A 25,019-nucleotide genomic window follows, 5' to 3' on the forward strand; every position below is an offset into this window, starting at 1 on the left:
CCATATTCCAGATGCTGAGCTGTAATTGCAGAAACAGCCTCAGAGTGCAATAATGGCTGAATTTTTTTTTTGTGTATTTATTGCTTTATAGTGCGGAAAACTGCAGTTGTGTCATAAGTACGTTTTTAGGAACGGAGGGAGAAGCTGTTCCAATAATGAGTGAGACGAGTTGCTTTAAATAATACGAGCACAGGATGTAATCATAATCCAAATCAGCTTTTACAGTGGATTTAATACGAGAAAACATTCCCATGAAGCCACCACATTAAATTCAAACATAATAAAAAATATGCAAGAACACGAAGTGGATGGAGAAGCTTTGTTTTTGTCTTTCATCGGCCTCAACAAGATTATGATGCTTTTTGTACCGTTACTAAAAACACCAGCGCAGACAGACCTGAGGGTTCGGAGCTTCAGAGACGCTGAGCATCCCGTGTGTGAATTCTTCATGTTACTCAGCTTCCAACACCTCTGTCTCCACACAGCTGCATTTCCCCCTTTTACCAAGGGAGCAGGTGGGAGCTGGATTACCTGAAGCTAAATTGTAGCTGGTTTGACCCAAGATAGAAAAAAACGCTCTCGAAATGTGGTGCATGAGCAAATTGCTGGAAAAAGGCTAAAATAAAAATTCAGCAGTGAAAGTTTAGGTGGAATGTGACTCAGGAGAGCATAAGGGGATTTCACACACAGCTAAGTTAGTTTGTTCATCACCACAACGACAGATGTACAATCTGTCCTCCACCCAAACTCACAGATGATGCACATACACAGACTTTGATGGCAGCTGCGGCATGTGTTCATCTTTGTCTTTATCATGAATGCTACTTTTCTTCCCAGGTTTCCAGAGACAACCCCCTTTAAAAGGGCTCTTAACAGAAAGCAGGGCACTTCAGAGATTTCTCAGGCAACTAGAGCGTGTTGAATAATTCAAAGCAAACTTACAACTTGTTTCCATGTTGCCGTATCTGCAGAGAGGGCTGCCTCACATGCAAGGCTTTACTGCCGGGTATTTATATGTCTGGCTGCTCTGATATATATTTACATGCTGGTCTGGGTTTGGGTTTTCCGTGTTGTGTTCACTCTCACGTGATTGCTTCTCTTGTTGCCACATCTCAAAAGGGAAATAACAGTGAGGTTTGATAACTGAAATGTGTTATTAATCCAATAAACGTAATTAATCAAGCATAATCGTCGTTAGTCGTAGCCTTATTCCCTTTATTGTCTTACCTAAGGGTTGAATTTCCCTGCTGTTAAATCGTGAAAGTCTTTCCTGCGAAGATTTCTTCTTCACTGTTCTTTCTGTGTTTATTTATTCATCCCGATTTTTTTCTTTATCCTCTATCTTACAGCTTGTCCGTCGAACTTCTTCAAGCCGACTCAAGGAGACGAGCCCTGTCTGCAGTGTCCCATCAACAGCCGCACCACCAGCGAAGGCGCCACCAACTGCGTCTGCCGCAGCGGATACTATCGCACCGACGCCGACCCGCTCCAGATGCCGTGCACGAGTATGTATCCTACTAAGCTTTTTACATCAGAGCTCTAACTTTCACACAAGGACACAGACATGAACACACACTCTCACCATAGCTGCTTTCAGACATGAACATGTTTAGAAAGGGAGTCGGCCTTTTATCGCCAAAAGCTCTCTCGTCTTTTCAAGTTGACATATTGTATTGGCGTCTCTTGTCAGGCGTGTTCGTTTATCCTTAAATATGAGAGAAGCCGATCCAAGGGTTTGGTTCAATCAAGTGTTTTATTAAAGATACAATGAAGAGTTATTTCATAGCTATGGGCAATTATCACAGCCTATGCTAATTAAGTTAGCAGTAGGAAGTTGACAAAGGCCCCGAACAGAAGGGGTTTGATACAATTATAACAGTAGATTTAATGTGATTGGTTATAAAATATTGGAGGGTTGTCACCGCAAATCCCTTTGGATCTCCCTTATTGGTCCAGAGCTGTAGTCACACGCCTCTTGTCACCGAATCCAGGAAGTGACATAGCAGCAGCTCTCCGTCATGCGCTCCTACGCTACTCTGCCGGTTGCTAGGCAACCCTATCCTGACACTCTGATGTTGTCTCATAACATAACATAAACTGGCCTTGAGTAGAAAATGTCATGCTCCAGCCATCTCGACTGCACCAAATTAACCATAACAAACTCTCTTGTCTCTCTCTTATCAAGACAGGTGTGAGACTGACCATCGTTGTGACGCACACACATTTCTAGCTAATTCCAAATATTAAATATGATAAGAGAAAGGTTTATTATCAATGATTTGTATAAGGTTTTACACCTGACTCAAACTGCTCCTACCCCCACCCTCCTTTCATTGGTTTTGAGTTCAGTTTCCATAATCCCCTTCACTCACAGACCCCCAGAGAAGCCAAGATTTTAAATTCTCAACACTCCTACCTGTAAGGAAACTCTTTTTCATCCTGAGATGTTTTTATTCTCCCAGTTACATTACCTTCGCATTTTAGAAATACCACCAACCCACTCGCTCGCTCTCTTACATTTTCATGCTGCATTCACTTTCCCTTATTTCGGGGGGCTAACAGGAAAAGTTCCAGAAAATGTCAGCTGACTCTTTTGTGTTTGTTTTCTCACATTCAGCCCCTCTAGCAAAGTTCATGAAAATGACTCGAGTTCAGTGCATGTCTGAAAGTCTTTCGTTTCAAATACGAAACACTTTGACACAAACGCATTTCACACCCGCGGCAGATGAGCCCCCGGGAGCAGAGTGCAGTCGTAGTCTGTGTTATACCAAACAGAGAAACCCTGTCAGAGCCGGCCCGCGTGTGAACACAACGCTGACATGCCCATAGTGTTGTTGTCCCCGGATCTGACCCGACACACAAGGCTCGGCCGCCCCTCCTCAGCATCACACTGCCCCGTACTCCAGGCCGGTGCAGAGGTTACTGGGCCGGGGCCGCGGCGCTTTGTGAGGCGGCCGGGACGGAGAATGGGCCCGGGCCAGACTCGCTCTTGTCATGCCAATGAAGCTGTTTGAATTAGAATTAGAATTTGACGCTGACACCGAGGTTGAGAGAGAGAGAGAGAGCGAGAGAGACAGAAGGATAGGCTGAAGCAGGAGTGAGCGCGGGAGGGAGGGGTAAAGTGTGATAGAAAGACACATAGATGGAAATGAAGGAGAGGGAATTTGAGAGCAAGGGAGAGGCGTTGTGTGTGTGTGTGTGTGTGTGTGTGTGTGTGTGTGTGTGTGTGTGTGTGTGTGTGTGTGTGTGTGTGTGTGTGTGTGTGTGTGTGTGTGTGTGTGTGTGTGTGTGTGTGTGTGTGTGTGTGTGTGTGTGTGTGTGTGTGTGTGTGTGTGTGTGTGTGTGTGTGTGTGTGTGTGTGTGTGTGTGTGTGAAGAGAGAGAGGGTCGGTGCATAGAGTGTGGTCTTACTAAAACAAAACGGGGGGGTGAGTGAGAGAAGGAGCGCCTTTCAACGCTTCGCTTCGTGTTTTTTCCTCGCTCTCTCTCCTCTCTCTCTCTCTCTCTCTCTCTCTCTCGCTACGTGTTGAAAGGGAGAGAGGAGGGAAAAGATTTGATGGTTTCCAACAAAGGAGATTTGCATAAGCCCGGCTCTGGGAGTCGAGCAGCTGTTGTGAATGAGAAAGCAGCGGCGGCAGCGTCACGTCACCCGTATTAAGCGTAGCAGGGCCCGGCCTGATTAAAGAGAGGGAATGGGCCCATCAGAAGCCTCCCGACAGCTAATGGTGGGGGGTGCATCAGTCCTCCTCCCAGTGAAGGAGATGCCAAGGAGGAGTTATGTTTCCAAATGTATGAGACACCAAGAAGGGAGCGCTCCAATGGGCGTCCTTCCAGAGCCGGATGGGCGTTAATTGCTTCCAATTAAGAAGGAGGTTAAATACGAAGTTATCAATTGGAATTGAGGATGTTGTGGGCGGAGTGGAACTGTTTATCTCATTAGTCCTGGAGGGATACGTCTTCCATAATTAGGTGCACATGAAGATAAACAACTCTCCTTGTTTGTTTGTTTGGCCTGTCACTCAGCGTGCAGCAGCATGTGGAAAGTTTCCACGCCTCAAGGCCGAGCGGCTCCGAAAGCCTCGGCAGGAGAAACAGTGGGTTCCTCTCTGCTGCAGGAACTCTATACCAAGCTGCATGAGAAAATTGTCAAGAATAGATGTTAAGAAAACACTTGGACAAAGTGGACACCAGCATGGAAACCGAGAGAGAGAGAGAGAGAGAGAGAGAGAGAGAGAGAGAGTGTAAATGGACGTCCCGAGGGAGGAGGCGCTGCCAGCTCCCATCGCAGTCAGCTCCGTCCTCAAAGAAGCCCGTGAACCTCTCTCCCCCTGTGTCGAGGTTATTTCAGTTATCAAGGACACAACTCAGCTTCCATCATAACAATTAGAACAATGTAGTTCATGCAGAGGTATTGCATCATTTAAACTGTGACTCATGTGAGTGTTTGTGCTGTATAGATCACATTAAAGGCCATGGAATACAATTAATATAATCTCAAATTCAAATTTGCATCACCTTCACCGAAGAGATCATATCTTTGATTGATATGTGGCATTTTCAAAAGAATTCTTGATTTCAGAGAATAATTAAATCTTGATGAAAAGAATCATGCATTTGTAGATTTGTAAGATTGATATCTGAGTTTGCCAGATTTTTGTGTGAATCTAGTGAATTTAAATGTTGTTTCGTCAAAGGTCTGATGGGCCTTGGTGGGGGTGAGCTCTCTCTTCTAGTTGGAAATCACGTTTGGCTCCTAACAAATGCACTGAGAGGAATTGCCTTATTATTATTTGCAGTATATTGCACGTCCACATTTCTCTCCTGTTTTGCATTTGACTTTTTATTTAACTTTTTATATCTTGTATATATTCTAGGGCTGGGCAAGTTAACTCGTTTTAATCGAGTTAACTCAAGTGATGAGTTAACTCGATTAATTATTTTATCTCGCATTAACTCAGGTTTGATTATTTATTGTTTTATTGTGAAAGTCAGGCTTTTATTTTGTGAAAGTCTGTTGCTGACTGCCGCAGAACAGGAAAAAAGAAAATAATTGGCGGATAAACAATCAAGTTAACTCATCACTTGAGTTAACTCGATTAAAACGAGTTAACTTGCCCAGCCCTAATATATTCTTGTTTTGTTTTATATACAGTTATTTCTTTCTTATGAGAAGTAGTTATTGTGTTTTTATGCTTTATGTTAAATGTATGCACCTATTTACCAAAGGAAATTCCAGGTTGGTATAAACCTACTTGGCAATAAATCCTTTCTGATTCTGATTCTGATTCTGATTTGCGGTTTCAAGACACATTCAGGACCTGAGACCACCCAGTCCGCCTCAACTTATCTTTCCTTCTTTTTTAGGTTTTAATCTATCAGATCTAAACTTTGCTCCTCTTTTAACCAGCAAACCTCTCTTGTGTTTTCCAGCCGTCCCTTCATCTCCTCTGACCGTTATCTCCATGGTCAACGAGACCTCTGTGATGCTGGAGTGGATGCCTCCCAGGGACTCGGGGGGCCGCGAGGACGTGGTCTTCAACATCATCTGCAAGAGCTGCGGCGGCGGCCGGGGGGGCTGCACCCGCTGCGGCGACAACGTCCAGTTCCTGCCGCGGCAGCTGGGCCTGACGGAACCCCGGGTCTACATCAGCGACCTGCTGGCCCACACGCAGTACACGTTCGAGGTGCAGGCTGTCAACGGCGTGTCGGACCAGAGCCCGCTCTCCCCCCAGTACGCCTCTGTCAACATCACCACTAACCAGGCTGGTAAGTGGGCCCATCTGTCTTTCCCTCCACTTTATATTGCCCATGTGCTTTTCTCCTCTCCACTTCTCTCCTCTCCTCTTTCCTCTCCTCCGTCTATTCCTGTCGTGTACAGTACCTCTTCATCACACTCATTCCCCTACAAGCACATAATGCACGGTGCACTAACCCGGCGTCTCTCCCGCTCTCCTGTGGGGTGATGGATGCAGATTAAGGGCTCTGAAATGGGACGGAGAGTGCCGTCGACAATGCGACAGAAAGCATGTGACGGGCCGCCGGTCTTTACAGTGCGACCTCATCAGCGTGTTGTTCAGACTGTGGAGCTGAGAGCTCGCTGAGGCTGGCGGCTGCCTCTCCACTTCATCCTCTGTTCAGTGGCTCTGTTCTCCTCCACCCACCTGGTTGTGGTGGCGTTACGTGTGAAGAGCTAGAAAACAGCAAGGTACTAGGCAAAGTGTAGAGTTAATGTGAGCTACTTTGTGGATTCAAATGTTCACTTTAAAGATTTTAAAGTCTCTATTCTTGTGTGTTTGGAGGCGCTATGACAAAACGTGCCCTTTTAACCTTCATGACTTTTCTGTGAATATACTTAAATCTCTCCTTCAGCCTCTCTCTCTCCTCTGAAGCCACTGGGAGAATCAGGCATTTGTAGAGGATTGATATCAGAGTTTGCCAGATTTTTGTGTGAATCTAGTGAATTTAAATGTGGTTTCGTCAAAGGTCTGTTGGGCCTTGGTGGAGGTGTGCTCTCTATTAAGGTATTAGGCGAAGTGTAGTGTTAATGTGAGCTACTTTGTGGATTCAAATGTTCACTTTAAAGATTTAAAAGTCTCTATTCTTGTGTGTTTGGAGGCGCTATGACAAAAAGACTTTTCTGTAAATATACTTAAAAGTCTCCTTCAGCCTCTCTCTCTCTCTCCTCTGAAGCCACTGGAGCTTTGCGTTCTTTTCACCACTTGATTGCAGTCGAAGTCGGCCGCATCTCTAATTATTTCATTGAGGCTGCAGCATTGATTTGCTCTTTAATTGTCTTTTTGAAAGGCATCATTCGGCGTGCCAAGCTTTGCTCCCCCCGAGCACTGATGAGCTTTGCACCGGGCTTTGCATCCCATTCACAACATGTGCCTGTCACGTCATCCACCCTCCCCCCCACCCGAGATGACTTTCAGCCTGAAAACTGTCCAAGTAGACTCCACCTGAGAGCAGTCTTCTGTGACAGAGCTACCGAAAGAACTCTGTGGACATTGTGTTTTCTCTGCTTCCCTCTCACTCTCTCATTACTTTCCCCCGGAATTCCCAAGATGTCCAGATGCCGGCATCGAAGCAGGAAGTGTGTAAAAGTTGGATGAACACATTTTAAGAGGAGTTTCATTCACTTAAATTCAGCCACTGTAACAGTTGTCTGTGTTTACAGAAATCTGTTTGTGTAAAAAAGTTCCATAAAGACCCGAGGTTACAATGCTGGAACTCCGAGTCACGCTAAGATGGAGGCCTTTATTCAAACGGCGACCCCCTTTTTATTGTCTGTTTTGATTTGAGTCACTGGTGTGGTGGGTTAATGAGGGCCTGTGAGTGCAGTTAAGCGTTGTAATGAGGCCCCTGCCCCACTCTTTCTCACTGGGCCACAATAAGTACGCCAGCCCAACCCTTTGGCTTCTCTGCTTCCCCTGCCGAGGGGTCCCGGCGGAAATTGGGGGGACTCTGCGCCCTCTCGACTGAAGTGCCCGTCACATTGGATTAGGCGGCGAGAGCTCCTGTCAGACGGAGCTGTGAAAAGAACTCAACTCTTGTTTGGCCCATCCCCCCCAACCCCCCATTCCCACCCCCAACCCGTCACCCTGGAAAAGCCAGGCTCACTCTTGGGACACGGGATTGCAGTTTTTGCGGTGCCACGCAACAGGGCCGGGGTCACACGGACCAGGAGCCCATAATTGCATCTGGTTTGTGAGGCTTGGAGGTTACATAAACATCATGTCACCCCTAATTACCCCAGGCAGCTCTGTGCCTCCCTCTCACACCGGGAATGAGAGCGTGAGATGGAGAAGAACAAAAAAACCTGCGTTTTAAATTTTTTTGCGTAGAGATCTGTGTCTCAATCAGCACTCTGCTGAGCTCGGCCCGGCTCGGAGGCCTTCCATGGAAGCAACAGATAAATAAGTAAATTGGAAGTGAGTGGCGTGAAAGTGTTTCATTTCTCGTGTTGATGTGCCGTCCTCGCCTGTGACTTGTTGGTATTGGAGGGCGCGTAGAACGGCGAGAGATGGGAGCAAAACTTCTCACTCTCCATATCCAATCACCAGCACCCACCACACTCTATTACCCACAGGGCTCCTCCTCCCACCCTGTAGGTGGCTGGCGACAGTTCCTCTGTGATAAAGGACGTGATTGCCCTGGAAAGTGCGGCGCTTGATTACACACTGTAGCGCCACACAAAAGGAGATGGCGTGCTGAAAGGCGTTTAAGCTCATTTTATAAGCAAAGGACTAATTCCCCCAAAAACTTGTATTGTGTAGGATATTCAAAGGGCCTTGAAATGCGCTTCCAAGCCTTTTTTTTTTATAATAATGACTCACAAGTAAGCAATTTACTCCGGCTTTGCTTTGCCTATAAAGTGTTCTGCTCTCTGTGCGACATTAAATGAGCAGAGAGTTGCAAGCTGGACGCCTTCTGTCGGGGACCGATGGTGAAAACCATTGTGTGTCTGGTGATCCGGTGACTCTAACTGGCTCTGACAGGTGAGAAAGTGGTGAAAGGTCTCACATACAGTAACACCAAGGGGGGAGGGGGGTCATATATATAATATGGATTTCATTGCAGTACTTATATTGTCACCTTCTTCAAAAAAAACAGATACAAGCAAAGTGGCATTTGTGGTAATCCTTAAGATTTGAAAGCATTTAACAAAGCAGCAGCTGAAGTAAAGACGGTGATGGATGGAAATGCTCTGCGTGACTTAACGACCCAAACCAACAGTGGATTAACAAGCTTTCAATGTAAACCAGATCCCTGACGTTCATTAGCTCATTCCTCTGAGCCACAGAGCTCCATCTTTGTCCCAACCCATTAAAAACACATACATCACCTCACTCTGACATGTTGACTCGTTGCCACGCACATAGGTGCCGGAGTTTATTTAAAGTCACCTCCACATACATCATTCCGCTGCTGTAAATACTCATTAAAGGGTCACAAAATGTGGATTATTTTTTTTCGCCACTGGAAATAGTCCCAGGCAAATTGTGTTTGGCTGACATTCACCAAAATTACAGTGCCCGACTGTTTTAGAAAAGCTCCTGGGGAAATGACTCTGTGTTTGTGACCTGCTTGTGAAGATTTACTCCTTCAGTAGGAATGAATGGGCCTGAGAGCCATAGATATATATAAAGACTAGATGTCTCATCTGCGTTGCCGGCCAACGGAGCCGGACGTCACCACATGGCGGCCATCTTGCCAGAGGCAGCTCGCTCACCCATTACATTGTGTTGGTAAATAACCATAACTTTTCAACCGATTTTGAAACGGTCTGGTTTGTTATAAACGTCAGAGATGTAGATATGACACTGCATAAATTATTACATTTTTTAGAAAAGGACATAATTATTCATAAGTAAGCAGTGTCATAACTACATCTCTGATGTTTATAACAAACCAGACAGTTTCAAAATCGGTTGAAAATTGAGCAAGTTATGGTTATTTACCACTACCAACAAAATGTTATGGGTGAGCGAGCAACCTCTGGCAAGATGGCCGCCATGTGGTGACGTCCGGCTCCGTCGAACGAGACATCTAGTCTTTATATATATATCTATGCTGAGAGCCACCAACAGCAGGGGGGAGGAAGTGTTCAGAGACCGATTAAACTTTTGGTTTTGACATTGAGAAGTGACGAGAACGGTAGAAATGTACAGAAAAGAGGCCAATATTTTAAACGTATGGACTTAAGACATAAAACAATCCTTAATGTATTTGTTTATGTACCTTTTATGAAATTGGTTGGAGACAGGGAGTGGGAAATGAGCTCTTCTCTGTGTTCCTGTCATCCGAGGTAGCCACGTGTGAGAGCTGCACGTGTGTCCGGGACCGGCTCAGCATCTGCTGCTCAAACCACGTTCCCACCACAATGTTTTAATCAAGGGTTTTCTCACAGCTTTTCCTCTTATTAGATTCTCAGCTCTACATTCTGCCATTTTGTCTTCACTTTCAGCCTGAGACACATGTCTGGATCGACAGACTGCAAACACACACATAGTGTACACATGTACCCACACATCGCACACACGTCAGCATGCGTCTGATGTCAGGTGAGACCCCTCAAGCCTGGGCTGAAGCAGACATTCATGTTAAAATGGCATGGTTCTGATTAAGCAAAGGGCTTTGGTGGAAATTATAGTCATCACCATATGTCACTCGTGTGGCATGAAGCCAGCAGAATCGTTTTTTATCATACCACTAATGCACAGTTATTGTATACAGATGAGGCTGTTGGTTGAAATGATGAGGCCGCAAACCAATAAGCTAACCTGTAATGTGACTGTCAGTTATTCTATAGTTTACTGTGGAGCAGCTGCATCATCAAGTTTAGTGCATAGAAGCGAGATTATCTCCTCCCTAAATGCAACCATCAGTATTCTGAGAGAATCCAGCATCGCACAACAAATAAAACTCATCTCCATATACCGAGTGTGTGTCTCTGTGTGTGCGTTTGTGTGTGTGTGTGGGTGTGAGAGCCATCTTGGACTCTATAGTGGTTGGTAGATTCCAGAGGACATATTTGTTTAGGCATTTCATTAACTCAAGGTGAGCCGCGGCATCTGCGGCTAATGCCATGGAGAAGCAGAGGCCCTGGATTGGTTTCTTATCAGGTGAACTAGCTGATTGTGGCAGGGAACCACATTACTTGGAGGGGGGGGTTGTAATCGGGTGCAGCCTTTTCATATGGTCGAGGGAAGATTTATGACTTAATTATTGTCCAAATTGCCCCAGGTCCACTGTAACCAGGCTACCAGGGGCTGTGCTGCTCCACTGGGCCGTGGTGTGAGACGCACTGGGGCAGGGCCAGGTAGGACTGCCAGCATGTGTCAACACAGCAGCCAGACGGGCCTACTACCACACTGTGGACTTTAAGACAGTGACACCAGTTAAACGAAAAAAAGGAGAACATATTGAGTGACTCATTCATGGCGAAGACGTGGCTTTAGTGGTTTATTATCAGCCTGTCTCATCGAGACTCGTTTTTAATCTAAGCAACAGAACTGGTTTAGAGACGGTTCGTACACAATGGATGGCTTTGTGTTCCTAATTCAAACTGCAGTCTTCTTTTTTTACAGTTTCACAGAACTGTAGATATTAAATTAAGGTTCAGATGAGGTAAATAATGGAACAGGAAAACCCACTTCTTGAATCTTACATTAAAAGATATAATAGCTTAGAGAGATGGCAATGTATGCTACATTAGAAAAGCTAACTTATGTAATCGGGGTAAAGCTCAGGAATTTGAAGAGGTGTGGGCACCCTTCATGGACTTTCTCAGGCAACAGTAGATCATATCTATCTGTAGGGATATCGAGTGTGACATTTTTATTTTATTTTATTTATTATTGTTATTATTTGACGTAGGTGTGTATGTTTGTGTGCGGGTTTATCTTTATTTATTTATTTTTTATATTTTGTATGTATGTGTATGCAGTGAAGTTCGCCTGCATTTCATTGTGCAACTTGTGTGGAATGTGTCAATGTGTTTTGTAGGTTCTTATTGGAAATGAATTAAAAAACATTGTTCAAAAAAAAGATAGAATAGCAAGATTTAACAATATAATTTATTAAAATGTCTAAAACATGTCTAAGACAGTATACAAACTTTAATTTGTTCACTAGCATCTTCCAAATGTTAACAATAACCTTCAAATCTAGAGAGTTTTATTCCAGGTAATAGGATGTTTCCTTTCGGTCGCCTTTGGATTAAATCTTATCCACTTTACCTGTGGCTACTGCTGTAACTTCCAGGGCAAAGGAAAAACACGCTGCTGCTGTTTTCTCCCTCTTCTGTATTGTCACTCACAACGGATCACAGTCATTCATTTCTGTTTGTGTTGTTCTGTCGCCGGAGCTCTTTGTATAAACACACAGAGGAAACAAGCGAACCGAGAACCATATAGGAAGAGAAATGGTCGTGAAGGAAACAACTCCCATGATCCCGTCGACCTCATCAAACTAGGTCTTCTAATCTATCAAAATGTTAAAAATGACTAAAGCTAGAATAGATTGTGTCACTGTGAACTCGTATTTCCTTTCCAAGAAAGTCACAACGAAGGAAAATTCCACTCCGCTCCACTATCGGCACAACCTCTTATTACATTAGAGCGATAAGAGACGGAGGCTGACGGACAGCGAGTCCGACAGGGACCACCGGTGTACATGACAGTGACAGAAGGTGTTAAGAAGGGCACATATGGTGGTTGCCAGTGTAGGTCAGCCGGGCAGACAGACAGGAGGCCTCAGCGTGCACCTGGAGCCCGGGTCTGACTTGAGAGAGGGCTGCTCTGGTCGACGGCCAGCCAATCACACGCATGCATTCCTGCTGGTAAACGCACAGCCGGCTTTACAGAGATCGACCAAGACGAGCCACACATGCAGAGACAGAGTGAGATGTGGTGAGCAGGGTTGCAAAATTCCGGGAATATTCAAAGTTGGAAACTTTCCATGGGAATTAACGGGAATATACTGGAATTAACAGGAATTAACGGGAATAAACTGGAAATGTTGTGGGTAATTTATACTAACTGTATTCCTCTTGTCATATACAGACATAAATATAAACATTTTGTTGTGTCATAGGCTGATTTGAGCCCTGAGGAAACTTTGGGCACTTGACTATATGCTTCTGCATCGTTGTGTCATTCTTAACAAAGGTCTTTGCACAGTATTTGCAAATGTACACAGCCTTTCCTTCTACATTGGATGGGGTGAAATGTCTCCACACATGAGATAGTGCACGTGGCATTGTTCTGTAGAATAAGATGAGAAAAAAGTTTGTAAAAAAACACTAATGCAATGCCAGAGATATAAATAGTTAGCCAAACAATTGGAATCGTCTGTAAACATATATACAATTGATGGATAAATGAATGGAAGTAGGCTAGATGAACAGATGAACAATCCTCAATAAGCATGCTAATATATTTTCCCCAGTATTATCATGGAAACTTACCTGACTAGTCCTGCACACTACAGCAGGCCTCCATAGCCCTGCTGTAGAGTGAAGGATGCTGGGAGTTATCTGTGCATGTGATGGAAGAATGCACAGTGGAGGGTTGAAACTCAACGTGCAGCGTGTGCTGCATTCTATACATCTTTAAAATAGAGTTTTAAATGATGTTTTTATTGCTCAGCGTTTAATTTGCATAGTTTTTTTTTTTTTTTAATTCCCAAAATTCCCGAGCTTAATATTCCCGTGGAAAGTTTCCTGAAAGATTCCAGAAATTTACCGGAAACTTTCCGCCCCTTTGCAACCCTAGTGGTGAGATCTAGAAAGCTGAGCGATAAAGGGATCTGTAAGGAGTCGTGACAGTGAGCTTCATCAGATTACTTTACATGGCCTTTGCGTGCAATATGATTTTTTTTTTATGACCCCCCCCCTGAGGAGTGTAAGCATATGGAATGTCAAAATTAGTTGACTAATTGATTTTTGTTCGTAAATCATTCAGTAACATTGGATTTTTGTCTGCGGACATTTTGTGGATCTCAGCCGTGCAGCTTTAACCCTGTGCAGAGGAGGGGGGAGGGGGAGGGGGGGGGGTAGAGTAGAGTGTACGCACGTCACCTGAATATGAATGTAGGTTAAAAGGCCATAAGCTTTTGGCCCAGTGGGCTGTAAAAGAGAACATCATGCGAACAGACAATTAATTATTTTTGAGTGCATTAGCTGCACATGCTGGAGAGCCTGAATAATTTACTGTGCTTTAATGAAGTCATTTATTTACTCTTTACATGCGAGATCACGAGCACGGGAATAACGTAATAAAAGATCATAAATAAAAAGGTGATGACGCAAAAAGGGGTCACGAGTCGAGAAGAACTGAATTTATTAATTTTTCTATAAACTTTATGGAGTTAACTTGGCTAATTAAGAAAGTGGATCTGTGATAAAACAATGGCCCCGAACCCCTTTATGTATATTTCAGCCTGTCTTTTCTCCCCCCTTCGTCTTCTTTGCCAAACATGAAACCAAACACCCTCCGTACTTCAAATTCCTGCGGTGACTTTAAATATTTATTCTTCCTTTTAAGGCAGCTGAAAAACAGAGTTGTCATTGTCTGAGCCACCGTCTTGCCACTGTCTGGAGTTTCTGGTTTGCACCCACCATGCTGCCTTCCTCCTCCGGCTCCTACTCGGATGTCACTAATGCCTCTTTTTTTTTTTTTTTTTTACGTAGCCTCGATTCACTCGCATAGATCACCGCAATCATGCGATCTTCATCCAGCTTCATCCCCTCGAAGGTTTTACGTGTAAATTGGGGTCAGGAACTTTATAAGCAGAGATGATCTTTTATAATCCTTGCTTTTGTGTGTGCCACTCACTGCGGCAAACCTCGTACCTATCTAGATGAGCGTGGTTCCAATGTTAAGCCATGAGTCAGAATAGAACTGGAGCGGATGTGATGCATGCAATTTGTGCATCATATAGCTTGTAAACATGTCCGATGCAGCTGTTAGGTAAGAGGAATTAGGGATGTATACGTTACTGTTTAATGTAAATGTGCATTATAGTTTCCTATTTTCCTGTTAATTTTGTAGCCGATGGCTCTTGGCACATTAACACACACGGTCACGTCGGTTAAAAAACCCGCCGCTCTGTTCAGCTCATGTCAGCGTTCTCCTGTTGTTGCTCTACCAACGAACCTTTTAACTCAAGAAAACAAAATATTTGTGTGTATTCGACCAAATCAGTGAAAGAGAAGACTGCCGCCCACACTCGCCGCTCCAGCATTGCAGGATATTGACATGCATTCTGTGGTTTGTGGAAATTTTCTCCTCACAGATGCCAGTTTGGAAGTTGTTTAAATGCTGAAAAGCAGCTTGCTGATTAAACAGAGTTCAGGTTCCCCCCCCCCCTGCCTAAAACTGTGTGAGTTAAAACCCTCATTCCACATCCTTGTGGCCAACAGCTCCAACATGGTCTGTTTATCCCAAATCGGTCTCGAGAGACGAAATGACCGCGGAAGAGCTGCGTGTCTTCGCAGAGTTTTTAAATTGAACTTTAATGTTACATTCTTTATTAAATGTATTTTGAGGAACCAGAAATGTTTCTCTAGTCCATTTTTAGCTTTGGGGGGGGTTGTGATGTACGGAAACAAGGAAACAAGTTAGAGATTCTTTTAAAGATTGACTGGTAAGTTTGTGATTTGTAAAATTATTAATGTATTTTGAGGAACCAGAAATGTTTCTCTAGTCCATTTTTAGCTTATTTCTGTGATGTGCCGAAACAAGGAAACATTTTGTTAAATTATTTCTGTTTTGTGTATTTAAAGAATCCTCTCATGAACGATTGTCATTTGTCTCTTTTTTTCGTTTATTTTATCAACATTCAAATTGAAACTACATTTTATAAACCAAAATACAAAAAATAGGAGATTTTGGATAAGATGATAAACTTCTAGACACATTTTCATTGTTTTCCCGGTTGTTTTTCATTGTTAACTTTCATCAAGACAGAGAAAGGTGGTTCTGTGGCTGCTTCAGGACCAACCTGCTAATTTCATCATTAAACACCACTGAAAACCAAAGTCTAAATATCCTTAACATTTTCAGATAAAGAGGGTTGTCATCAGTACCACCCGCCAGCAGAGAATCTGTGAAGTACCAGACTGTTTTCCGATGCTATGACAGTTTGCTCAGCGGTTACAAAAGACAGGTCTCTCATTTCCTCTGCAGCTCTGTCTCTACACATACTAATCTGGCTTGTATCTTCCCTGTCGGGCGGATCTGCTGGACTGTCTTAGTTTTAAAAGCCGAACCTCTGCAAGCAAGTGAAAACTCCTCAAGCTCCCGAAGTGCCTATTTTAGAATTAGCTTATGGTGTGTATATGGGTGTATTATAGCCCGCCAATCTTTTCCAGTGCAGATGGTTTAAAGCTTGATGAGCTGAAATCTCACTTTCGTTGCTTTACTACACTGGAAAGTCTTTATTGATGTAAAACCCACAATCCTTTGCAGCTGGGGAAACAGGGCAGACTGCCAGTGGGCTGAAAGTACGTGCAAATATGGGCCTCTTCCTTTAAGACGGCTGGATGCGGCGCTCATAAACGGACGTCGGACTGGGAGAGTGGAGCGGTGGCAGCCTGTTTGGGAGGCTGCCTGGTGGAGGACCAGCTGTTTCGGGCCCTTTGGGAGAGATTGTGCTGCGGAGAGACTGATTTTTACAATGAAAAGGAAAAGGGATTTACGAGCCCTGACCTGTTCCTGCTACCTCCCCCATCCTCCCCCAAATCATAGCTCTGCTCCGCGCACCAGAACTTCTAATCAGATCAGAGCCACATGGTTGTAGACACATCGGGATGTTAGAAAGATGCAGATAAAAAGGCACTAAACGTATACTTTCTCGTGATTCATGTGCCAGCAAATGTCAGAGAGACTTTTTTTCCATTTTTTTCTAAGCTGCACTAACCAAAGAAGAACTAAACCAAAAAGTTGCAAACCAGGTGGTGGTATTATTTCTTGCTTCCAATGAAAGTAGGGAGATGTAAGAAGTTACAGGGTTTAGTTTTTTTTGCCTGTTCTGCTTCTTCAGAAATGGCTCCATATAACATTTAAGATGAATTCCGGACACACGAGGAAACCATGTGAGAAAACAGCAGGATTATTTCCCAGCGAGCGAGTGGGCGGGTTGATGACGTTTCTAACACCCAGCGGACGAGAAACAAAAAAGCCCCAAAAATTACAAACCTCTCAGGATGGAAGAAAAAAGAGCCAGACATGTCGAAGTAGACGTCAAAGATGTCAACTTGGAAAGATGGCGACATTTAAGAGTTGTTAATGCCGTTGTAAATATAATCCTGTGTTCTGCAGCGGTACGTCATGTCCTGCCTCCTTCTTCTTGCTCTACGCAGGCAACACCCCCCCCCCACCTGAGGGCTCCACACACTTCTTTTCGCCCTCAGTTTTTCGGAAAATGTAAATTTCCCTTTTCATCTCATGTGTGAAAACCGTTTACTTAGGGTTTCCTCAGGGACCCGGAGACTTCCGTCCAACGAGGGTGTTTTTGCACGTAAAGATTCGGAGCCCACTCGGCTTCCCCCCCCACCCATTCACAATTCACGAGCCTTGCTTAATAAAAACACACCCATCATGTCCTGAGCTCGGTAATGGAGAGCAACGTCAGGAACCAAGCATTCATAGCAGGTAAATGGTTCAAGAGAGAGTAGAGCAGCCCCTGAGTGCAGTATAATAAAAGACAACACGTATATAAAGTGATGGGATGAATTAAAGCCTCACTTCTATGTGTGTGTGTGTGTGTGTGTTAGCAAAAGCAAGGCCCATTAAATCATCTTGGATTTAAATGAGTGGAAATATCCTTGTTAAGTCCATCTTTAATTGATTAGGGAAGTTGTAGGTGTTCAAACATGGCCGTAAAACATCTATTAGAGATATTGAGTCTTTGTATTCTGCGTTGTTGGGCCAAGGCCAGAGCTTCACGCTGGAGTCGACTCCTAAGCAGCGTCTTTCATATACGATCCCAGGCTTAGGAATAACATGGGATCTGAAACCTCATTCTTTGACAACAGCTGGGGACTCCCATCCTCACACAATTAAGCAACGTGATATACAACCTTGAAAGTTATACGCAGACTCGTCCCCGAGGGCCCAGCGTATTCACTAGTTAATTTGATTGGCACTCTGGTTATCCTTTAGCGGTTTGCAGGCATGGGGATATATCTGAGATCAAAACATTCAAAACCCCAATCTGTTCAGAACTGTTGGAAGTGATGCAAAGAAAAAGAGTAAATTCCAACGTGGCAAATTGCATCAGAGAAATTGAAGACCTCACCGTTAATGATTATTGTCACAGATGCATTTCAAGCTTTGGTTTGGACTTGAGAGATGCTCTGGTGATTAGAGGTGCCTGTTCTAAACCTGTATGTGTGTGGGCTCGGCCCTGGACCCATTCACAATTATTTTTTCTCACAAAAACAGATAACATAGTGTCAGTTTTCATTGTTTGTGTGCTGGACATTGTGGACAGAGCTTTTTATAAACAGTCGATGGTGCAGAGGGAAGTTTTTGTTCATCCTACCTGGTTTATCTAAAATTAAGATTGTCTAGTCAACGTTTTTCATCAAATTAAACTGTATTTTTTGGCTTTTATTATTCTATTATGTGTTGCTTTTGTAAACGTTTGAATGATTTATTAACTGGTGTTCTTTTGTGTCACTATGTCCGAGGTTAAACAACTGACACAATCTTCAGATCCAAGTTCACAACTTTTCAAAATAACTGAATGTTGCTGCCATGACAGAGATCAGTACCCACAGCACCTGTCAATGTCTGTGTGAAATAGAAATAATCAAATTATCAAAATGATCTGAATTTTGACCAGTATCACCAAGTTGTGAACCGCTGTTCCTCCCCCAGTGACTTCTCATTCAAATGTTATTAATATTTAAAGTATCGCTTGTCATAATCGCACCAAATAGAATACTCCACTTCCCTTGGCCTTTAAGAACACACAGACCGAGTGTGGAGCTGATAGATGAACGGTCCTGGAGATCTGCGTTTCACATACACACAGATGTTTGTGGAATTAGCAGATAGAGTTTATTTTCTGTGAATATCATTAGCTCTCCTCGTGGTTGAGACTTCTCTCTCTGCTGTCACTCTCCTCTGTGGTGTATGGGAAACTCAATGACTACCGCTGTTAGAAACATATTCATCAAGGCCATTTGTCTTTCCAATTCAGCCATATAATCTAATTACCCAAACGTACAATCCCTGTCTTTGTCATTACAACCGCTTCATTAGTTTTAAAGAACATGAATAAGAGCGTTCATCGGGAAAAACCTTTAAATAAAACATCCTAGAGAAAGTGAAAACTGTCTTGACATACATCGCGAGTGTGAGTTGAGTTGGCCTCGCATTGTATAAACAACCAGGGAACTTCCTTACATCTTTGTTTTTAATTTCTAATCATCTTAAATGAGGTGCAATGCACATGATTTAAAAATAATCATTGTAACAACAAAGCAAAAAGGCTGGAAACAAGCACAACATGCAGTTAGTGGCAGAACTCGGTGAACGATGTTGACACAGAGAAAAACCAAGTGTTTACTCAACCCTTTAAATTATAGATTAACTTGAGGGAGCAAAAGAAAATGTAGGTACACTTAAAGATCCGGAGCACAAAGGAGACTTGTAGATTTGGGGTTCATAAATTAGATGGAGGAAAATGGTTTTCATGTGTGGTTCAGTGCTGTAGGCCTGACTGCACTGGATTGTGTACCACCGCATTCCACAGTCAATTGGGTGAACGTCAAACTCGTTGCACTGAATTGACATGAAATACGCAGAACACAGCTCAATTGTTATTTCTCTCCTCTGGCCAAAGGTTTCAACACTTCCATTCCAGAGAACTTAAAGTCCTGTCGTCCTTTCTAACGTGATTTCACTTTGTCTTCTCTTTCACACACCACACGTATCTCCAGCTCAGACATGGCGACTGCCACCCGACTGTCTGGAACTTGTCCTTTAGCAGCAGAAAACCACAGTGTTTCTCCTCCAACAGCTTTTGCACGCTGGCATGTGTCCATCCTCTGTACATGGATCCATGAACTGCCGTTGTTTCTCCGGGGCCTGGATCAGGTTACTAGGCAAGGCTGCGCTGTGTGTTTAATGGAAATGCTATGCAGGAACAGGCCATGTGGCAGTCCTGAATATATATGTACATCCGTAATGGGATACTCGTGAGTTCCCCTTAGAGTAACTGTTTGCCTTATTAGGCTGTCGTCCTGTGACTGCAAACAAACTAGTGGGTACAGTGCGATGGAGGAGATTCCTCAGACGGCTGGCCTGACTGCTCACTGTATACATTGTTGTACCTCCGGCTCCGGGGGAAAGAGGCGTGATGCATGTGAGCTGCAGAGTCACAGGCCATCGCAGTGTAAGTGCTTCGCTGAGATGAAATACAGAACATCCATTTATTATCCTCTGGCAGCCGCACATGAGGACGTACTCAGACCCTTGACCATCACGGTTTATATGAGACATCGTAATTTGTTGCTTCTGTTTGGGTCGGAGGTTCACGCAAGGCTTAGCTGATTAGCTGATGAGAACGAGTCGGGTTATAAACGGGACTTTTTACCGTTGGCTCTGAGTCACCATGGTAACTCACAGACACTATATTATCAGCCAAGTTTCTTTGCCTGGAGTGCAGGTAAACTCAGGGTTCAGGTCTGATCACAGTTTTTTTGTCTGATCAGACAATTTTTGGGATCTGCAGTTTGATAATGAGCCCAAAAAGTTGACTCTTCTCAGGAGGAGTTTTCTAGGTCTGAGTTTTGCTCCGTTGATTAGTTGTAGTTTCAACAATTCCATAATGCTCTCCCAGTCTTTTCCTCTCGCACATTTTAGTCTATAAAGTTTTTACCGTTCACGCAGACGGTCACACCTCAAAGTTCCAGCTGCTCGTACCGCACGTGTGAACTTCTCTTTCTCTTTCTAGTCTGTGTACCTGCCGCTCTCTGTTTCACGTGCAGGTGACTGTTAACTACCTCTCAGAACTTGACGCAATTATATCTTTAAAAAGTAACAGCAACTGTAAAAACAGTGTTTTACACTTAAACGTAAACCTTTGGATGGATCGCAGCTCGTTCATGGCGCCTCCACTGCAGCACACATGCAGCTTGGGAATCTTCGATAATAGAGGCGTAGCAGTTTTCCAGTCAGTTGGTTTTCCATAGAGAACGCGTGCCGGTGCAGAGACATGTGTCTTTATTGCTCACACTCCAGAGAGCCACTATGCTGCTGGCCGAGGGCTGCCTGTCTGCGTAGCCTTGGCCCTGAAGGGGATGAGCATGGGGCTCGGTGTCCATAAATCTTGGCCGGCACCCCCCCCTTCACTGACTCCTCTACCCAGCCGACCCTTTCACACTCACACAGAGAGGCTCCAGCTCGGAGGCCCGCGGGCTTTGCCATGCTCCCCAGACAGAGCTTTTTAGCTTCAGCTTCTCTTAGCTTTACACTAACCCACGGCAACCTGAACTAATCGTAATGGTTGTTGGAGGACGTGAGGTGATCACGCCCCTCTGACCTCACGGCTGCGCTAAAAAGAATGTGCAAAGTTGTAGGTCACCGGGATTTGCAAAACTAGTGGGCCACCCATGATGTCAAGAGTCATTAAATCCACTACAAGTTGTTTACTTGAAAGTGGAGCGAAGTTGTTTGATTCTAATCGAGAATAGTTCTCATTTAGGCAATAAACGATTTGACTGTTTTAGGAAAACTTTAAAAAACAAGACATTTTCACATGTTTTTACAAAGTGTAAAACCAGAATAAAGTAATGAATGTTTTCAGTTTAATTATTATTATTAGCATGTGGTACTTCTGGTTAGAGTGGGTGATGTCATTTAGGATGCAGCACACTTCAAACGATGATAATGAGCTACTGCAAAGCATCTTGCTTTTTAAATTCAGCCTTGAAGGCAAATGAGCAAATATGCTTTAAATAGTTGACTGCACATGTTCTGCATTAAAATTGTTACTGTTCATGTTGCTTCTCTCTAACCTTAAAGGTTTTCACAACAAAATAAAAAGTCCATGATAATGTCTATAAATAAGAGTGATGAATTAATCTTTGTTTTGGCCTATACATCAAAACTCACTGGCAATAGTTAACTTGATAATTCATTAATAATAATTCAATAAGTAACCCAAGCTGTCATCTTGCATAAACTCAATTAAATCAGAATGATGTACCTTCATAAAAAAGGATGTTGTATCATTTTTGTGGCTCGTGTGATTCTCACTCTTTCTTTGTTGAGTTTATGATGTCGACAAAAGGAACAGTAATACGTGTCGGTCGGATGATTTGACAGTGATTCATTTGCAGAAGCTGTTATTAGTTGAATTACGAGAGCAAATGAATCATGTGAAAATCTCAGTTCGTGCTGGGAAGTCCCATGAGGCCGCCCCCCCCTCCCCCTCTGTGGTTTTCCCATGTGTCGAGACTTGCCAAACTCCGATGCAGGTACAGTCGCAGTGCATCAGGTAACTTTTATGGCGTTACACGTCTGTAGAACCAGGTGTTTAGCTGTGAGATTAAAGATGCTGTAAAACTCTGCGTGCGTGACTGTGTGAAGTCGCTGGTGAATGATTTTCAGTCTCATCCTCGTCTCTGTGTCTTCACAGCTCCGTCTACTGTATCAATAATGCACCAGGTGAGTCGCACTGTGGACAGCATCACCCTCTCCTGGTCCCAGCCCGACCAGCCCAACGGCATCATCCTGGACTACGAGCTGCAGTATTATGAAAAGGTAACGTCGATGCAGTGACACGTTCTTCCTACCAAGCCGACACTAATCCATACAAACACGAGTTCCATTTCCTCCCCCCCCACACCCAGCTAAATAAATCATGTGCTAATGGCAGAACCTGACTCTTTGGTTTAGTTGTACATTTAAATTCTGAATATCTCCTCGTGCTCGTTTGCATAACAGCACATCCTAGGAGGCATGTAGATGGAGCTCCTGAACATTGCTCAGAACTTATGCTCATTCTCTTTCAATTATAATCACAGTCAGTCACTGGGAAAGGAAACCACGCTCAGCCCTGCAGTAGGGCCGCGGAGGATTGATGCACGGAGACTTGTGGTTGAAACAATGCTGCAGTGCCTGCTGTAAAAATAGTATTCAAGGGGAGAGCTGCTCTGAATCTGCATACTTTCCCACAAGAAAACTCCCAGTGCGCTGACTCAAGCGCAGGGATCACTTTAAATGCATAGAAGCATTCATAGAGCCGCATACACACAATCCCCCACATGTACATGAATGCACACACACACACACAAATGCACACAGCATTTTTCAAAGCCTTCATCTGCATGCTGAGCCATTCCACTTTTAAAAACATAATTCCCCGTCCCTGACACTGCTGGAGAGAGCTGTCAAAACAATTGTCTCAGCCCCTGCTGTGGCTCAGAGGTGTGTGCTGAGCAGGAGCTTGAAGGGAGCAAGCTAAAACCGTCTCAGTCTGTGCTCTCAGACCTGTCAGCGTTGTGTGTGCCAGTGAACACAGCTCGGATCATCAGAAGCCAGGGCTCACCAAAGCCGCCTGACCTGAAACTGCCACAGAATGTACCTTCCTCACTGCACTGCAGCTGCTGGATGTCTGCCTCTCTGCGTCCTGCTGCTGCATCAAACCATTTCCTTTTTTCGGCTCACAAATTATTCAGATATGTTCCTTTGTGCTTATGTTAGATATCTGTACAAATAAATGCCGGGATCTGCTTTTTCTTTCTCTCACGTTGATGCTCACAAAGACTATAAATCTACACAAGGTTTTCAGGATGAGGTTTTGCTGTCTGATGTATCTCGTGCTTATTAACGAGACAATTCCAATGGGATGTGCTTATACATTTCTGTTGATCGGATTTAATGTATTCAATAAGTAGTGCTCGTTATAAACCTGCCTGTTTGGAATGGGCTGTTTGCAGCTTTCAGAGGTACGACCATCTGCAGGACTCAGACTGCAGAATCCTGAAGCTTTGCCACGGCTGCTGCACAAAGAGCTGCTCACCTGTTTGCTAAAAGTTCAGTGAAGCTCGACTCAGTAGCAGAAAGCGGAGAATCCGTTGCCATGAACATGTCCATTGTCATGATTGTGATAAGATGAGTGGATCTCCAGATATGTGAGGGACACACAGATAGACGGAGATTTGTGGAATAAGGAGACAGAAGATCTCCGTCAACGTCAAAACCTCTCAGGCTTTCGCTGAGTGTATTTCAGCATCTTCTAACGTTTTAAAATCCCGGCACTAAAAAGTCAGTCCTGCGTCTGCTGACACTGACGTATCATTTGTCCGAGATCATAACCGAGTATGTAATTTCTTCATGTTCGCCTCTGCAATCGGAACTGTAATTACTAATGTGCGCACATTTTAACATGTTGTTTTTCCTCTCTTAGGACCAGTCAGAATATAACTCTTCCACTATCAGGAGCCAGACCAACACAGTGGTCATCCGTGGCCTCAAGCCAGGAAGCATCTACGTCTTCCAGGTCCGGGCCCGCACCGTGGCCGGGTTCGGACGCTACAGCGGAAAACTCTACTTCCAGACCATGACTGAGGGTGAGAATTCAGCCGTTGTTCCGCAAAGCACGAAGAGCTGTTATCACCTCACAGGCTCGGCCTATGGACCCACCCTGTAACACAGGATGGATCCAGACAGCTGTGGGAATGTTGTGGAGTAAACAATACAAGGGCCTCAAGAAACTATATTCGTACTTTCATCATGTCCTCTACAGTATTCGCAAACATCCCTTAAATTATGCGAGTATATATATATTCCATTATTCATGTGTTTTTTAAAAGTTTTTTTCTTTTATGTGGTACACAAATCTCTATTCAAACAATATGTTTTGCCGATGTCGTGTTATTTCCATTTGCCACCACAAGCCTTGGAGTCTAGGTTGAGGTCGGAGTTGTCTTATCTTTGCACAATGACACAACTCAGAGAAGAAGGAACATTCGGTAAACATCAGTCATGTAGGTTAATGTTCCAGCCAAGGCCGGGGTTTTCCCCTCCGAACATCTCATTTCCTTCAGCCTGCCGTGCCCAGGGCCATCATTAGCCTGAGCTCTCAGACAAACATCCCTGACGCTGCCACACACACGGATCCCAGCACGTAACGTTCGTCAAACTGACTCATAGCAGTAAATATTGAGTAAACTTAAGGATATGTAGGGATCAGTGTTGACAGTTTTTCAATAAAAAAAACAATCTTGATAATTCGTTCAAAGGGAATTTCACAAGCCTTTACATTTATTGAAAAGTTGTGTTTTCTGCTGCAGGAAACATTATTGCATAAAGTAAAAAATTGCTTTGTGATAAGTGCGACTCTTAAAATGCTTCTGGTAAACAAGAGTGAAGTGAAAAGTAAACAGAGAGTGACCGTTTAGTTGTGTTAGATTTACAGCCATCAGCCCTCACCCCTCCAGTTAGGATTTAGCACTATGTAAATATTTAATAAACTATTATAACAGCCTGATACTGC

The 25,019-nt window shown here is 43.9% G+C and overlaps 1 protein-coding gene across 1 annotated transcript in view; it reads left to right on the forward strand.

Moving 5' to 3' along the window:
* The window catches only part of ephb2b (eph receptor B2b), a 113,602-nt gene that overhangs the window by 71,344 nt on the left and 17,239 nt on the right, over positions 1-25,019 (forward strand). Inside the window, exons 6-9 of the mRNA XM_061069993.1 lie at positions 1,350-1,505; positions 5,430-5,765; positions 22,158-22,282; positions 23,931-24,093. Of these exons, the coding sequence (XP_060925976.1) occupies positions 1,350-1,505; positions 5,430-5,765; positions 22,158-22,282; positions 23,931-24,093 (780 nt within the window). The remainder of the gene's footprint in view (positions 1-1,349; positions 1,506-5,429; positions 5,766-22,157; positions 22,283-23,930; positions 24,094-25,019) is intronic.

The sequence above is a fragment of the Limanda limanda genome, chromosome 4 (assembly GCF_963576545.1).
Source record: "Limanda limanda chromosome 4, fLimLim1.1, whole genome shotgun sequence".
Classification (NCBI taxonomy): Eukaryota; Metazoa; Chordata; class Actinopteri; order Pleuronectiformes; family Pleuronectidae; genus Limanda; species Limanda limanda.